The following is a 16,569-nucleotide window of genomic DNA, read 5'->3' on the forward strand; positions in this document are numbered from 1 at the left end:
GCGCTAATACGTACCTACTAAAGTAATAGTATTTCGATTGTTTTCATTAATCGGTTAACTCTATCGATTAAACATTTTCAGACAGTGAACAAATAAATTAATAAAAATGGGCGGCCTCATATCCATTAATATAGAAAATCAATATAAAAAGAATGAAAAGTTCTTACAAAGCTTAAATGAAATAGCGGTAAGTATTATGTAATAATAATTCTACGATACTTTTCAAATACAAGCTTTTAAGTTTCCCATATTTACAATTCGACGTTTTAGATCGAAAGACAAATTCAATTGCAAAACCAAATGGCAGAAAGGCAAAAGGCAGCAGCTATAGCAGGCAGCAGGGATTTCTTTCTATGGTTCACAACATTTCATGCTACAGTTGCAACTGGATTATTAGCTGGGTAGTATTTTATTTAAAGACTAGCTATCCGCCCGCGGCTATGCCCGCGTAGTCGCAGGAACTAAGTTACCCGGGGTTTTTCTCGCATATTCCCGTTCCCGTGGGATTTCCGGGATAAAAACTATCCTATGTCCGTCTCCTGGGTCCAAGCTACCTCTGCACAAATTTTCAGCCAAATTGGTTAATCCGTTCTTCAGTTGTAAATAGTGTAACTAACACCACTTTCTTTTATATATATAGATTAAGTATACAATTCATAAAATTCATGGCTGGTTTTGGATATTTATGTTCATCTAGGCTTATCTGTCACTTTTAATGACAAAATAATATAAGAAAAGATACGTCAAAAGTGTCAAATAGGCCATCACGAACGCTATAAGCCACTAGAAATATTTTTAGAAAATAGAATTTTACATCATATTATCTATAAACATGAGTCACTATCAATCTTGTTTTCATTGATATTACTTCCCTATTTTATGTCAATAACTGATTATATAAATGATTTATTAGCTAATAAGTATGAAAATTATCAATATAATGATTAATAAATCTTAAATATTGCTTCTAGGTTCGGAAAGACTAAAAAACCATTTTTATTGGTACCTCTTGTTCCACTTTCATTTGTGAATTTGTATTATTATGATTTGGCATATGGCAACAAATTACACAGGATAAGAAGTAAGTATGAGGTTTATTTTAATAATATCATTACTTGTAATAGGATTAAATATAATTTTCATCGAGCTTAGTTTATTAATAAAATTATGGTAGTTCTATTATTCTTCTTAAAAGGTCCACTTATTTAGGTGTCCCTTAAAAATTATATAAACAGTAGGTGTCAAAGGGTGAATTTACTACTTACATATTTACAAAAAATTGCTTTCTGAATACATGGTATTAATTTCAAAACCATATTTAGAATCTAGTTGATACATAAAAAGTTTTGTGTACAAGTTTGATGTAAAAAAGTAGGAATTCAAAACATTGCAGATATAATAATATGTATATCTATGTAAGTCCCAATTTTCTTTTTTATTTCATAGTGGAAGCAGAGCACATAATGAGTAATGAAGCAGATATACTGAAAGTGCCTTGTGGGTTACCAACACCCGCTTCTATTGACGAGAGAAGAAAGTTGGAAGAAGAGACTAAGAAAATCCACCCTCCGATGCCTTAATTTTTTAATGTTGACTGCACTTTGAAGATAAATTAAACAAAATATTGGGTATACAGTGACTTATATTAATACTAGTGATTAATCACATTAATTAATAGAGTTTGCTAGTAAGATTATTATAGTTATCCAAGATGTATTGGTACTTTTCATAATTATATAGTGCTTATCATGTACCAAACCTATTTTATATATCATTTAATTTGTATTTACTTGACTCTATTGACTGTATTTGTGCTTTTATATTAATTTTATTATTGTATTGAATAATTGATGTAATTTTATTGTATAATGAATAAAGAGGTTTGAAAAAAAGGAGGATTTTAATTGTTTGAACATGTTAATACTAATTTTTAAATATATTTATTTCAAAATTTTCAAGCTTCATAGCTTAATCTTAATAAGTGAGATAAGTACCTACAACAAAATAGACAATAAGTAAACATTATAAATATAGCTTAATTTATAAATAACATTGAAAGATTCCTCAATTATTTAACACATATGTCTGTGGTTAAGGCTGTGTGCATTCACTCAATGAGACAAAGGCGAGATACTTAATGAAATAAAGATAATTTTTATTTGAAATATTAATAAATAAAGTTTATTTTTCAACCATACAATAAAAACATACAACTATATTTAAAAAATCATGTTTTTAGTGTGTGCTTATATGTGTGTGTGTGTGTGTGTTATGTCTGTAATGTGAAAGTGTGACATAGGTTCAACTTGAACAACTCTCAGCGGATCAGCGGCTTCTTAAAATAATCATATTTTCTGTAGAGTAGTAATCCTTAGACAGCTGCCAATTTGTTGTTTTTATTATTTTACATTAGTGTCTAGACATATTTAATATTTCTAATAAATCAAATAGAATCGAATGTAAGTAAATTACGTTTTGTTAATATTTTACGTAACTTTACCCCCACCAACCTATTATAGTCACTTCATAGTCATACTTGTAACACGAGCGCCAAGGGTGGGATCATCGGTAGCATTATACTCAAAGAGTAGTAGTAGTAATACTACGATTATACTCTTTGGCGCGATGTTATCTCATACTAGCGGCCGGATGCGACATCTGCCCACCCTCATATATAGCCTATAGCCTTCATCAATAAATAGGCTATCTAACACTGAGAGAATTTTTCAAATCGGATCAGTAGTTCCTGAGATTAGTATTATTCGGTCCGCACAGCGATACCGAGATTATAATAATAGATTATTATGTTGATATCGAGTATGTATCAATGGCTAAGTAGATTACCTTATCACATCTACCTCCATCCACTTCTATCTAGCTATTTAATGAGTCATACTACTAATTTATTCGGAGGAGTCATACTACCGAAAATACTTTTTTCGATTTCGTTCAACAGGCTTTGATAACTAAGATTCCAATGATGTTAAAAAATATAAGTATTTAGATATACGAGATAAGATTATTTTCTAAAGGAAGTTACTAGTTATATTTGGGAAGGCTGTGACAGAACGGAATAAACGAAATTGTAGATGGAATGTGATAGTTTGTATGAATATTTGATGAATGTATATGTGTGTGTGTGTACGTATAATAATATTATGTCGCCGTGAGATTGTAAAAAGTTCTCTGGAGATTCTGTAGACACAAAAATCATATTATATTATCTTTGCGATCTGACTGGTAAACATTTTGTAACCAACTGCGCGCTTAAAGACGTAAGGAATAAGAAAAGTATTGACGACTAGAAAGAACGCATGGACTGGCAAGGGTAGGGAAAAGGTAACGGGCCTCCGTCTCACGTATTCACTGTAGGAAACACAGTAAGTAGCGTGCTGCGTGCTACTATTTCACAACGGTCTTCTGTTAGTGTGGTACTTCCCCGGTGCGAGGACCCAATTCGTGCCGAAGCGTGTTCTATCCCAATTAATTAATTAGGCATTCATATAATTCAATCAGTCATTCAGGATGTTCTCAAGTGATGTCAGAACTCACTGAATAAAATGCAAGTTATCTAATTCAATTATAATTCTATAATATACTTTTTACCCCCGAGTCTGAGTATTTTGACTGCATGACTAGAGCTTCAGTGGCCAATCAGTGTAAACACAACCTCTCTTAGCATGATGTAAAAGAAATAAAATTGCAAAATCAGCACATTTATAGATAATTGCTAAATATACAAAATTGGTTAGATTGCTCTTTTCAGGCTAAAGAGTTTAAAACGAGTTGAATCACCAGGAAAAGGACTAGGATTCTGTCTAAAAAGCTAAGATAGCAACACTACATCTAATTCCTTATTCCAATATCTGTCAAGACATGTCATCTGTGCACTCTATTTTGTAATATTTATTTATTGTAAATTGTAACATATTAGTCATCAGCAAAAGGCAAGAGAAAATCGTCTATCAGTATCGGTACCTACGTAGGTTGAACTCGAAACAATTTAATTAACGTCAGTATATTGATGAATATTTAGTTTTACTGATCATTGATATAATCAATAAACATCATTGAGTACCTACTGCCTAATCATTATTTGACATTTATTAAGTAAACAAGTGAATTTAATCAAAATGGGCAACCTTATATCCATTAATTTGGAGGATCATTATAAAAGCAATGAAAAGTTCCTACAAAGCTTAAACGAAATAGCGGTATGTATCAAATTATATAAATTCTATTGTATTCTTAAAAGGCTTTTAATTTCCATTGTTTATATTCACATTTTTAGATTGAGAGACAAATTCAATTGCAAAATCAAATGGCAGAAAGGCAAAGGGCAACAGCAGTTGCGAGAAGCAGGGATTTGTTTCTCTGGTTCACAGCATTTCATATTACTGCTGCAACTGGTCTATTTACTGGGTAAGTAATGCTTAATAATAGATTTTAGTTGACCAGTTTTCAATAGATACTGAAATCATTTAAATTATTCAATAAATATGACAATATAAGTGTGTAGTTAAGAACTTAAGCAGTTGTTAAAAATTAAATAAGTACATATTCACATCACACAGCCATCATCGGAAATATATATATAGTATGTATAAGTGTACCAAACCTGAGATTTGGGTAGACTTTGTTTTTTTTAATTCAGACTTATTAGTCTATTTAGTGCCAGATAAGGAATTGATTAAAAAAAATTATTGCTTTTGGTTCTTCATCATCATCATCATCAGCCCATATATGCTCCCACTTCTGGGACACAGGCCAAACACAGACACATATTTTCAGGCATCTAAAAAAGATTATACTTATTGCAATAAATTGAAGTTCTCAAAAGTTTCCATTGATATCAGTTTTTCAACAATTGATTCATTATAGGTTTTTTGTAGATTACCAAGTGTGTACAAACTCAACTTATATATTATTATAATTTAATATAAACTGACCTAACATATTGATTCTAGGTTCCGAAGGACGAAAAGAGCATATTTCTTGATACCACTTATCCCACTGACATTTGTGAATTTGTATTATTGGGATCTGGCATATGGCAACAAGTTGCACAGGATTAGAAGTGAGTATGAGTTTTTATTAAATAAAGAGGTAACTGTTATAGTGACAGAATTTACTACTACCAAATGCAGTTGATTAAAAGAAAATTACGATATTCTTGTCATTCTCTGTAAAAAGGTGGGTCTTTGAGCCTGATAAAGAAAGAGAGAAAGATAGAGATGTAGAGAGATAGATAGAGATATAGAGACAGATAGAAAGGGAGATAAATAGATGAAGAGAAAGATAGATGTGGAGATAGATTGAAAGATATTGAGATAGATATATAGAACAACAGAGAGAGAGGCCATAATAAATTATTATCTATCTTTTATTTAATGATTCCTATGTACAGCGAGCCTGAGGTACAACATACCCTTAAAAATTGTTGTTTTTAATATATTTGGATATATATCTATAAATATTAATTTACACTTTTCATGAGCAGTGGAAGCAGAGCACATAATGACTCATGAAGTGGACATGCTTAAAGTACCTTGCGGACTTCCAACGCCATCCTCTATTGATCAGGGCAGAGAGGCAGAAGAGGAGACTAAAAAAATCCATCCTCCGATGCCTTAAATGGATCATTCTGACTGCACTTTGAAGGTAAAACAGACCAAAGATTAAAGCTAAAAAACAATGTAATATCACAATACAATTTTATGTAATATCATGCATTTAGTATAGCAAATTTACAGTGAAGCTTATTTTAGTTTCCGATATCAAATAATCAATATGAAAATAATAGATCTGCAAATGTATTCCTTATATTAATACAGGATGTCAGTTACATGTTTATGCTTGTGAAAAGTAAAAAAGATAACTCCTTTCAAAGTGCAGGTTGTTAAAATAATGCACAAAGATGTTCACTTGACAGTTTTAATGACTCCAAATTATGGCTCATTCAATTTGAAATTGTGCCTTCAAGGCTTTTAGAATAGAATAGGATTATTCAATATTCGAATAAAATTTGATATTTAATTTATAGATTATATGTACAACCTATAGTGGTTTGCCTCGGCTTTGCCTGTGGTAGAATGTAGCATTTGATCATGATAACCATGTACAATGGTGATATATTTTTTAAATCAATCCAGTAGTTCCTGAGATGAGCGCTTTCAAACAAACAAATTCTTCAGCTTTATATTAATAGTATAAACAGAATATGTTAGTCATAATATTTAATATATACATGTATAAATAACAATTGTTTGAGTTGATACTACATCAGTTATGTTAATTGAATATTTATGCATAAAATATTGTTATACTGTACCATAACAACGAAAATTGTGATATAATTGAGGAAAGTTGCCAAGAAATGCCTAGCTTTTGTGGATCTAGTATGAATTTAAAGCATCAAACTTTTGTGATCACAAACAGTAGGTAGTTTGGATTGAAGGAATTATGATGAAAGAGGATTCATTGTTATTGAATCGTTTTTTTCTTAAATTAATTATATCTAGTAATGAATAATCCTGTTAATAGTATTTGCTAGTTTGCTTAGTATTATTATATAAGATGGATCTGTACTTTAGATATTATACTTGTAGTACTTATTTATAGTTTATTTTTTTACAAATTATTTAATTAATGTTTTTTAACATTTTAGGTGCTTTTATATTGAGTTTGTTAATTGTTTCATGTGACTATTATTTTACAACACATTTATAATATATATAATGTTAATTTTGATTATTTATATGTGTTAATACTATTTTTAAACATATTTTTATTATATAGTAAGATTTATAAAAAATCAAGTTGTCAACTGAAACACAATGGAATCAGCAATAAATTAGTCACTATAATGTAATATGATTTACTATATAATTAAGTAACAGATTATACTATATGTACGTTATATATACATTTATAAATATGACGAAAATTAAGGTAAAAAAATTAATTTCTTACCCTATGATATTATTGCATGTCTGAAATACTTACATGGATCATACTTAATTCTGAAATTCATAATGGGATCTGAATATTTAGTAAATACATATTTACTGTTGAGTTTTATTCTTTTGGCAAGATTTTTTGGTAGTTGGCGAGTTTGGATAAAGAATATACGTCATGCAAGCTTGTTAATTCTAGGTTATTAATTGGATATTGAGTTCATTACCTACTAACCCTTAGTTGGTGCCTGCCATGTGGTCCCATTTAAATTTGGTGCAGTTCTGACAATTTAAAGGCGTTTATAATTTTTTTTCTTAATAATTATAAAAAGAATTATTGTTTAGGGACTACCACCAATTCAATTATAACTAATATCTAGAGTCTAGAGTCTAGACTATTAAGGTTATCTAACCAATGATACAATTCTTATTAAATAGAATTAGCATATCATGCTGAATGTATAACATATTTGTGGCTACTTTTTTTATAATTTATTTATAAAAGATTTATGTCCTAAATCTAGGATTTCTCATTATTGCATCAACTCTATGTATGTCCAATATTTATACTATAAGATAGGATGTACTTTTTGATAACAGTTGTACTTAATACATTGTTATTATTACAGTTTTTACACAATGTTTTTTTTTCAATGGTGAATCGATAAATAGTATATATAATGTTGTTTTTTTAATCAAAATGAATATTAGTTTGAAATATTTGATTCAAAATATAAAAGTAAGGTTATAATTATTGAAGTGTTAAAGTTACCATTTTTAATTAAGAAACTTTACTGTTATTCTGTGATCGCGTAGTTATATGTACCGTCTACACAGAGCCAATATATAACAATAATTTGCAAGTTCAATGAATACATAAAAATGTTTATCAACGTGACCATGCAGTAGAAAAAATATGTCCCGTTATTCTAGTAAGAAATAAATAATGTTTTCGCGCTTCGAAATTCGAATTCGAATGTACGAATTTTTATATAAGCATTCCGCTTCAAACTTGATACATGGTGATGCTAGTTTTAAAATTTGTTGCCCGTTGATCCGTCGTTGTTGGCTCAGTGTGGACACCATTAGTATAAGCTCGGTAGTGGCAAATTAAATTAAGAACTCCAATTAATAATCCCTACATTTCATATTCTCATTTTAATATTTAGCATTGAATGCTTTTACCTATATTACAGTATTATTATTTTAGTATTTAAGAGGGTTACTGTCAATAAATCTTTAAAAATTATTTACGTGTGTTTCTTTAAACTATCCCTCCGTACATATAAAATAAACAAAATTTTAATTTGAATTTTGGAGCATTGAAACTGATTTGAGTTTTTAAAACTTGTTAAAAAAATACTTTTAATCATATTTCCTGTTAACCGAAACATATTTAAGTGAAAACGTTCGTTAATATGACTTTCAGTTTTTTCATTATAATGTTCACCAGAATAATAATCATAAATGTAAATAAACATAAAAAATATGCAGGAATCCCTTTTTTATCTTATATGAAAACCTGCCTGTTGCACACAAAATTACATTAATGTGGTATCCCGTGAGACTATAATAAAGTTACTAGGCAGATCTTTGTCAGGAATAGGTACTGCAAGCTATTTTTACAAAGCTTTATGTTTGCATTATGTCCTTAGACGGTACATGCTTTCGAATAATCGATCATACAATGTCAGAAGTCCTTACGCCACCAATTTAACAACATATCAATATTGTGTCAATAATATAAAAGTTGACAGTTACGTTGTCATGGCAACCATCATGTTGTTTAACCGCCGTAAACAAATGAATTTCGGCAAGTCAAGCAAGAAACGTGCCTTTAGTTCACTGTAGAAACATTTAGCTAAACAAATTAAATAACCATGTCTTCAGTGGTACTAGTGTGTTATTGTCGACGTAAGTACACGTTTGATCATTGCATAACTATTTCGAAATAATTGAAGTGATATTAATTACATGTAATTGTTCAAAATCGATTCGGTTGCTTAGTACAATCAATATTATTTAAAATTCAGTTTGTCATGCTTAGCTATTCAAATAACTTAGTTCCAATTATCGTAAACCTATTCGAGACGATTGCGTTTTCGCGAACCTATAATCATTATGAGTTATGAATATTAACAGAGCTTTTAGGTTTGTATTTTGTCGAGGCATAAAGCAAGATAAAAAAAATGAGTCAAAATCAAGTAAACATAAAAAAGGATGAGCATAAAAAGAAAGAAAAAGAAAAAGATGGGCAAAAGAAAAGTCCTGAAAAAAACATGTCGGAGATAGATGAACACATTCTAAAGAGGTTTGATATAAAAAAGCGACTTGGCAAAGGCGCTTATGGGATCGTTTGGAAGGCAGTTGATAAAAAAAGTAAAGACGTTGTGGCTATTAAAAAAATATTCGATGCGTTCCGAAACCAAACAGACGCCCAAAGGACCTTCAGGGAAATAATATTTTTGCAATCGTTCAGAAATCATCCGAATATAGTAAAACTTCATAGCATTCACAGGTGAGGTACTAGATGATATTCAAATGTTGTACGAGTCAGATTTAGAATAGCAGTTCGTGCCATTACTTGATTAAATTTAAATATTGCATTATACCCGCATATATCATATAAATGTAAAATATTAGACAGAGAATTTACCTTCAATATGAATGGTTAATGAAAAATTAAAATATAGGACAATATATTTGTAACGATGTCAATGAAATGAAGATCTAATATTTCTTATGGTTTAAAATTACTTCCTCCTTTACAAGAATATGAGGGTGATAGAAGATTATATAACGTAAATGAAATCGTTGGGCTAGTTATAGCTACGATATATATTTTTTAATAATTAAAACATGCACGTATACACATATACACGTGTTTTACTCTTTTCTAATAAATAGAATAGCTATTCAATACATTATTATTATTTTTATTTAATTTCGAGTAACTCAGACTCATTTTATACCACAGTTTCAAAATTTTTCTATTTCTATATCGATCTATATCTATTCTACACACAGTATCAACAATTCTTGTAATTTCGAATCCAAAACCCTGGCTGCTGCTGATAAATACCTAAAAAAAAATAAAGAAATAATTTCAAAGCCCACGTTCTAGAATATATAAAATCTAAAACATTCGAAATTTAAAAAATAACGCTCGTCGCTCATCCAGGGCCACAAACAACCGCGATATCTACCTCGGCTTTGAGTACATGGAGACAGATCTACACAACGTGATCAAACGCGGCAACATACTGAAGGATGTGCACAAACGATACATTATGTACCAGATGTTGAAAGCGACTAAGTACATACACTCTGGTAATGTGATACATAGGGATCAGAAGCCGAGTAATGTGCTTATTGATAGTGCCTGCAGGTGAGTCTAGTTAAATAAATTGAAATGTACCATTTATAAAAAAGAGAAATTCAATTTGACTGAACCAGTTGTTAGTAGTTTTATGGTACCATGTAATTTGTACGGTAAAACTTTACTTACTTATACAGATATACTATATACCTTATATACTTGTTAAAAGGTACTTTTTTGTTCAAAATGTTGTGTACATTTTGTACACAGTATTATGTCGGAATCGTTGTACCAAATTTTAAATTTATAAATCGAAAATGAGCTAAGTTTGTAAGGACCAATGATATCATGAACAATATTTTAAGAGTTTTTATATCCCGATATTATTTGTATTTAAGCTGTTTCTTGAACTGATCCTTTTATATCTGTTTTGGTTTGCGTGACAAGCCCAAGTGATACTTTTTAACGGCAACGCAGTTTATTACTACGAAACCCGCGAACCTTATACACGCATAAGTAATTGGGAGTCGATTTAGGAAATGAAACGTTTTATGAAATTCTATTGAAAACAACTGAATATTACAATGGCATAATTTATTATTATGTAGTTTTTAAAAGATTACATGATAGCAAATTTATATATAGAGAAAGTAAATATACTTTACGTAATTTAATTATCAAATTGATTACTTACTAGGTTTGCTTTTTAAAAGCTTATTATGAAGAACTAGCCTATGTATTCATCCAGGCTAAAATCAATTTCTCTGCCAACTTTCATACATCCATCGCCCCAACAGTTTTTTTGTGTGAACGATTAAAAAACGTTCGTATATTCTTAGAAACTTTCGCGTTTATGGTATTAGTAGTATAAAGCCTATGCCGCGTTTATGGTATAAGTAGGATAATAGATAAGTGCCTATCTACATACTATTTGCCTGATTTTTGATTCCGACTACACAATCTAAACGTCCCTTTTTAACTGACTAACTGATATAATGTCTAGGCTTATTCCGGAATGAGAATCAAGTTTACTTTAAACCAAAGGAAATCATAGACATCAGCTAGTATTATTTAAATTTTCGAAGGACCAAGGACGTAATGCGTTTCTTATGTATGGAAACTGGCTTTTGCCCGTGGATTCGCATGCGTTTAATTCGGAGAAGTTTAAAATATATTGTTTTACATATAAACTTTTCTCTTGAATCACTATCACGTAGAAAAACCCCCATTAGAATCCGTTGTGTAGTTTTAAAGATCTAAGCATAAATAGGCACAGATACGGGAACTGCGACTGCTTTATACTATGTATTGATAGTGATGTATAAGGTACTTAAGGTTGTTAATGTATAAATATAAATAACTCGATGAAGGGTAAAGCTTGCGGACTTCGGTCTGGCACGATCTGTGTCATCCATGTATTCCGGGGGAGAGGAGGGAGCGGACCCTTGCCTGACTGACTACGTCGCGACGCGTTGGTACCGGGCACCGGAAATACTCATTGCCAGTAAGAAGTAAGTAATTTGTTTTATTGTTTTTAGAATATAAATGTATGAAATAACACTGATTGTAATAGGTAATAAGATAGTAAGTATAATAAATTAGTAAGTAGTAGAAAATTCGGGGAAGATAATGCTTTTTGAATAAGAGTTTCTAAATGTAGTATTATTTGCTTCATATAAAAATAAGGGACTTAAAATGAGATCGGACATTGTTAATGAAAATATTACACATTGGAGGATCTTGATTTTGTTTATTTGACCTCGAATTTGAATTATTTCTTTGCATTCAATTTAGTTTTTAACCACAGCACAACCACAGAGGTGCGCTATCTTAGTTTCCAATTCATCACAATGAACTTGTCTGGAACACGACGGAGACCACTCGCACTTTTAAGCGCATAAATAGGAGAGTTCCTCAGGACCTTCTTTCACAGTAGAGAGTAGAGCTTGGTCTACCTCGATAATTTTTATGGATACGCTACTGGGTGTATACCATGCATGCCAATAAATGAATTAAGAAAAAACAGCTTCATGCACCAATGAGGCAGATTGTAGGTCAGAAGGAGACTTAGAAAAATATTTAAATTATATCAATGCATGGTTCAATTAAAACTAACTCGATTGAATAAGATCTCGATACTGCCTGAAGTAAGCCCCTCATAATTACTTGCCCAATTGCAGCTACACAAAAGGCATAGACATGTGGTCGCTGGGTTGTATCCTGGGCGAAATGTTAACGGGTTCTCCGCTCTTCCCGGGAACGTCCACCGTCAATCAAATTGAGAGAATCATGGCTGCTCTACCAAGGCCCTCGTCGGAAGGTATTTATAAAATTCGTAAATGCTTCATTGCGATAAGAAGTTGTATTAAATAAATTTCTAATTAGCCTTCTAACAATTTCCAACTTAAAAAAATTTTACCATAAATTGGCCTCCTTACGCCGTGAAATATAGAGAAATAAAATGACGTTCGTATTTATAATATAACTAGACGCTCGTTCCGACTCCGCCCGGATATCAAGATTCCTGTTTAATCCTAAGGGAGCATTTAATCGGGATATAAAGTATCCTGTCACCTAGGTCAGTTCAGTTTCAGCGTGATCGACGGACACACATCCAAACAAATAAACTTTCACATTTATAATATTAGTGTGATTATCTCAATAAACTACAGGGTCGATTAGAGTTAAATTTGGAACAGAGATAATTTCATCCGAGAAAACCACGGCATTGTCTTTTGACTACGCGGACAAAACCGCGGGCGGTGTACACATAATATGATCAATATAACTTCTTGAGTATGAAGGATGTTTCATCATCAGCCCTGTATATGACGCAATACAATTTTGCACCCAAGACATAGCAGCGGTATGCACCGGCTACGGCTCCTCGCTCATACGCGAGCAAGCGTCGTCTAAAGCGGGTGTGACGTCACTCTACAGCATGCTGGCCTGCGCGCCTCGTGACGCGTCTGACTTGGTTCAGCAGTTACTGGTGTTCAACCCGGCGAAGCGACTCAGCGCTGAGAAAGCGTTGCACCATGAATATGTGGCGAAGTGGGTCAAATGATGAAGTTGTTTTTTTTATTTTGTTTATGTTGTTATTAGTACTTCTGCACACACATACAATATGTATGTTTCACACACATTATCATACATAACATATATTGTAATATTCTTAAAGTACCAACTTCTGAAGTCGACAGTCGTATCGTATAACTTTCTATGTACTGCTTCTTAATGAATGCAATTTAGTTTCCATATGAATAGAAATTTCAAAAAACTTCACACTCGCATTGGTTATTTTTCTACGCTTATAAATAAGTAAGGTTTATTCAACTATTTATTTAGCTATTTAAAACTGCTTAATTGACGAGCTTAAATGTTGTAAATTAGAATAAATATTAAAGTCAAATAAGTATTCAGATTCCATAGAGAGCGAGACGAACCAACGCTGCCTTCCGATGTGCTGCTCCCACTGAGAGACGACAAGCAAATGTCGGTAGACGACTATAGGAACAAATTATATAGCATCATGGCCAAAGGCTTCCAGAATAGTCCGCAGTTGAAGAAAAGTCATTCTAGGTGTGTAGTTCTTTGTTTTGATTTGAGCCGAAGTGCATTATATTAATTGAACATATATAACAACAAAACGATAACGAATATTTGCATTGACTTGTTTGTTTGATTTCTAGGAAATGAATACTTTTAGGAATATTTTCGATTGACTTATAAAAAGGGTTACAACTCGTTTTTTTTTGTAGGCTTTGTTACATTGGAATTTTTGTCTGGGTAAATCGATTTTGATGATTCCTTTATTAATAATGATATCCTTAATACACTACATGAGATTTATAACGCAATTGATTGTATCGTATGGTACAAAGATACAAGTATATTATTAATATCTTGATGGTCAAAGTCATAAAAGTTTTTTATCATCATAAAAAATCATTTATATGTAACTGACACATGTTTTAATATATAATATAACCTATATACTGACTATTTTTTTTTCTACTTACAGCATAAAAACACACACGCTGACAACACCCATAAAAAGCAAGAGTTTCCAAGAGCATTCGGACATCAAGCAGCACAAGACAAAACTGACGTCATCAGCGGACACTAAAAGCAGACCAAAGCTGTCCAAAACCCTGGACAGACCGGTCAAAGAATTTAGATCGTACCAAACTATATCCGAGAAGGAGAAGATTGCGAAACCGGTTAGGGCGACGAGGCTGTTCGAGCACCAGGATTGGTTGGGTGCGAATTGCAGGGGCGATTACTTGTCGGAAGCGAAGAATGACCACGGACGGAGGAGTCCAGTGAATTACATGAGGGATTTCTTTCAACCAGTGCGGCAGAGTCCGTCGGATTCGAAGAAACACCTTCAGCAAAGAAGGAATTCCACGTCGTTCTCGACAATCACCATCGGGGAGTCTGAGCTGGATTACGGGAAGAATTCTAGACATGGAGTGATCACGGCAAGCGCTTTGATGGACCTCAGGACTAGCATACGGTAGTTTGGTCGAAATCGGCAATTGATTTAGATTTTAAAGCAATTTTTTTAGATGATATTATTTGTGGTTAATGGTTTTGTTGGTGTATTGCGATTATGTTTTGAAATTTGGTTCGATCGAATAGAATACTTGGATTTTTATCGATTGTAACAACATTGATACACATATAATGGGAAATTAAATATATGGAACCTCTTTTAGGCAATGCTTCTTTCTTGGGTTTTGGAATTGGGACACATATGCACAATGTCTTTTACTAGAGTTAGATTTCTATTATCCTTATATCGTATTTACGATGATAACCGTTTTTAATTGTTATATAACGTGTATTCTTACTATGTATGTTTTTTTTCAAGATATCTAAGTTATTGAAAGGGTATTTTTACTGACATCCCCTAAATCGAAGGAGGACGTCAATTTGACTGGTTTTGTTTCCTTGGTTATCCTACTCTCGTATTACCCCGTGCTTTTTAAACGAATGACGTGATTCTTTTGGTTTGATTGGATATTGTTGTTATTTGGTTCCATTTTAGAATCTGGATTTGTAGTCTCTCCTCCAGGATCGTCAATGAAATTATTTGTAAAGAAGATTTAGTAGGAATGAATTATCAATTAATTTGATACTTAAAGCACCAAGACAATTATGGCTATGCAAATAGAGAACTTAGCAAAAATAGGGACTTAATCGAAATTTGAACGAAAAAATCTAATCTTGTCTAGTCTAGCCCTGAGATATTTTAACATAGGAATCCTAGTCAATATAAATATTAAAATTAATAGACGTATGTGCAATATGCAAGATGCACTTACGTTCAGCTGCATATGTCCAAAATTATGTACTAATTAATGACATAATATTGTGATAAACACTGCCATAAACTTGTAACTAACAATTTTCTATTCAGAATGAAAAAAATATTATAAAGAACCTATTTTATACAGTATTTCGGAATTTTCTTGTTTGAACCAGTGTTTTTAATACCATAAATAACAAGCTACCATAAATAAAAATATTTCAAGCCTTTAGGTTCACTCTGAATAATAAAACTATACTTAACATAGATTTTACTGGGACTTGAAATAGGAAGATATTTTACACCTTTTTATAGTTTGTGAGTAATTACAACAGGTAATCGTGAAAGTAAAAAAATTTTGCATTCGTAGTCATGTATTTCGAAGCAATGAATCATTGTTATTCTAAAATTTTTTATAAAATTAAATTAAAGAGTTAGCGTAGAAACTTTTGTTATTATCAGGTTCTCTTAGGTTTGGTTCATAATAAAAAAATAATAACTGTATTGCTATTGTTTTATTTATTATTGTTGTGACCTCAAGTCACATCTTTTTTTAATAAAAAAGTTTAATGCATATCTAATAGTACCTAGCCATATATATGGCCTAAAAATACATTCTGCATCAGATAGGTATAAAAACGTAAAGTTTCCGTAGACAGAATTTCCCCTACTGATTGTCTGACTCCGAAAAATAAATGTTAACGTTTATAGATAATTAGCGCCGCTTCCGCGTCCGCCCCGGCTTCGCCCGTGGTACATTAATAGCCAGAAGCCTTCCTCAACAAATGGGCTATCTAAAACTGAAAGAATTTTTCAAAACGGACCAGCATTTCCTTCAAACTTCAGCTTTATAATATTAGTATAGATAATGAAGTTTTCATAAACGAGAACAGCAGGAACATGAAATAAATAAAATATAGTTTAAAAAAACTAAAAAACACGCTTTTCAAGCACATCAAACTAAAAACTATAAAATAATT

At 31.7% G+C, this 16,569-nt stretch overlaps 4 protein-coding genes across 4 annotated transcripts in view; all 4 read left to right on the forward strand.

The window, feature by feature from the left end:
• Window positions 1–6: 6 nt before the first annotated feature.
• LOC119836931 (plasminogen receptor (KT)-like) lies at window positions 7–1,601 on the forward strand. The gene is made up of 4 exons (XM_038362402.1): window positions 7–187; window positions 271–401; window positions 972–1,081; window positions 1,447–1,601. Exons 1-4 carry the CDS (start codon window positions 107–109, stop codon window positions 1,578–1,580), a joined length of 456 nt encoding a protein of 151 aa, XP_038218330.1. The 5' UTR covers window positions 7–106; the 3' UTR covers window positions 1,581–1,601.
• Window positions 1,602–3,868: 2,267 nt separating this feature from the next.
• LOC119837122 (plasminogen receptor (KT)-like) lies at window positions 3,869–8,202 on the forward strand. Its single transcript, XM_038362627.1, has 4 exons — window positions 3,869–4,214; window positions 4,292–4,422; window positions 4,968–5,077; window positions 5,501–8,202. The coding sequence occupies exons 1-4, from the start codon at window positions 4,134–4,136 to the stop codon at window positions 5,632–5,634; spliced, it is 456 nt and encodes a 151-aa protein (XP_038218555.1). The 5' UTR covers window positions 3,869–4,133; the 3' UTR covers window positions 5,635–8,202.
• Window positions 8,203–9,145: 943 nt separating this feature from the next.
• Window positions 9,146–14,807, forward strand: LOC119837038 (mitogen-activated protein kinase 15). The gene is made up of 8 exons (XM_038362523.1): window positions 9,146–9,474; window positions 10,138–10,344; window positions 11,646–11,786; window positions 12,456–12,595; window positions 13,131–13,329; window positions 13,699–13,857; window positions 14,300–14,563; window positions 14,615–14,807. Exons 1-8 carry the CDS (start codon window positions 9,146–9,148, stop codon window positions 14,796–14,798), a joined length of 1,623 nt encoding a protein of 540 aa, XP_038218451.1. The 3' UTR covers window positions 14,799–14,807.
• A 234-nt stretch (window positions 14,808–15,041) lies between these two features.
• The window catches only part of LOC119837171, a 10,266-nt gene continuing 8,738 nt past the window's right edge, over window positions 15,042–16,569 (forward strand). Inside the window, exons 1-2 of the mRNA XM_038362694.1 lie at window positions 15,042–15,056; window positions 16,052–16,122. Of these exons, the coding sequence (XP_038218622.1) occupies window positions 15,042–15,056; window positions 16,052–16,122 (86 nt within the window). The remainder of the gene's footprint in view (window positions 15,057–16,051; window positions 16,123–16,569) is intronic.

Source organism: Zerene cesonia, chromosome 26, assembly GCF_012273895.1.
Source record: "Zerene cesonia ecotype Mississippi chromosome 26, Zerene_cesonia_1.1, whole genome shotgun sequence".
NCBI lineage: Eukaryota > Metazoa > Arthropoda > Insecta > Lepidoptera > Pieridae > Zerene > Zerene cesonia.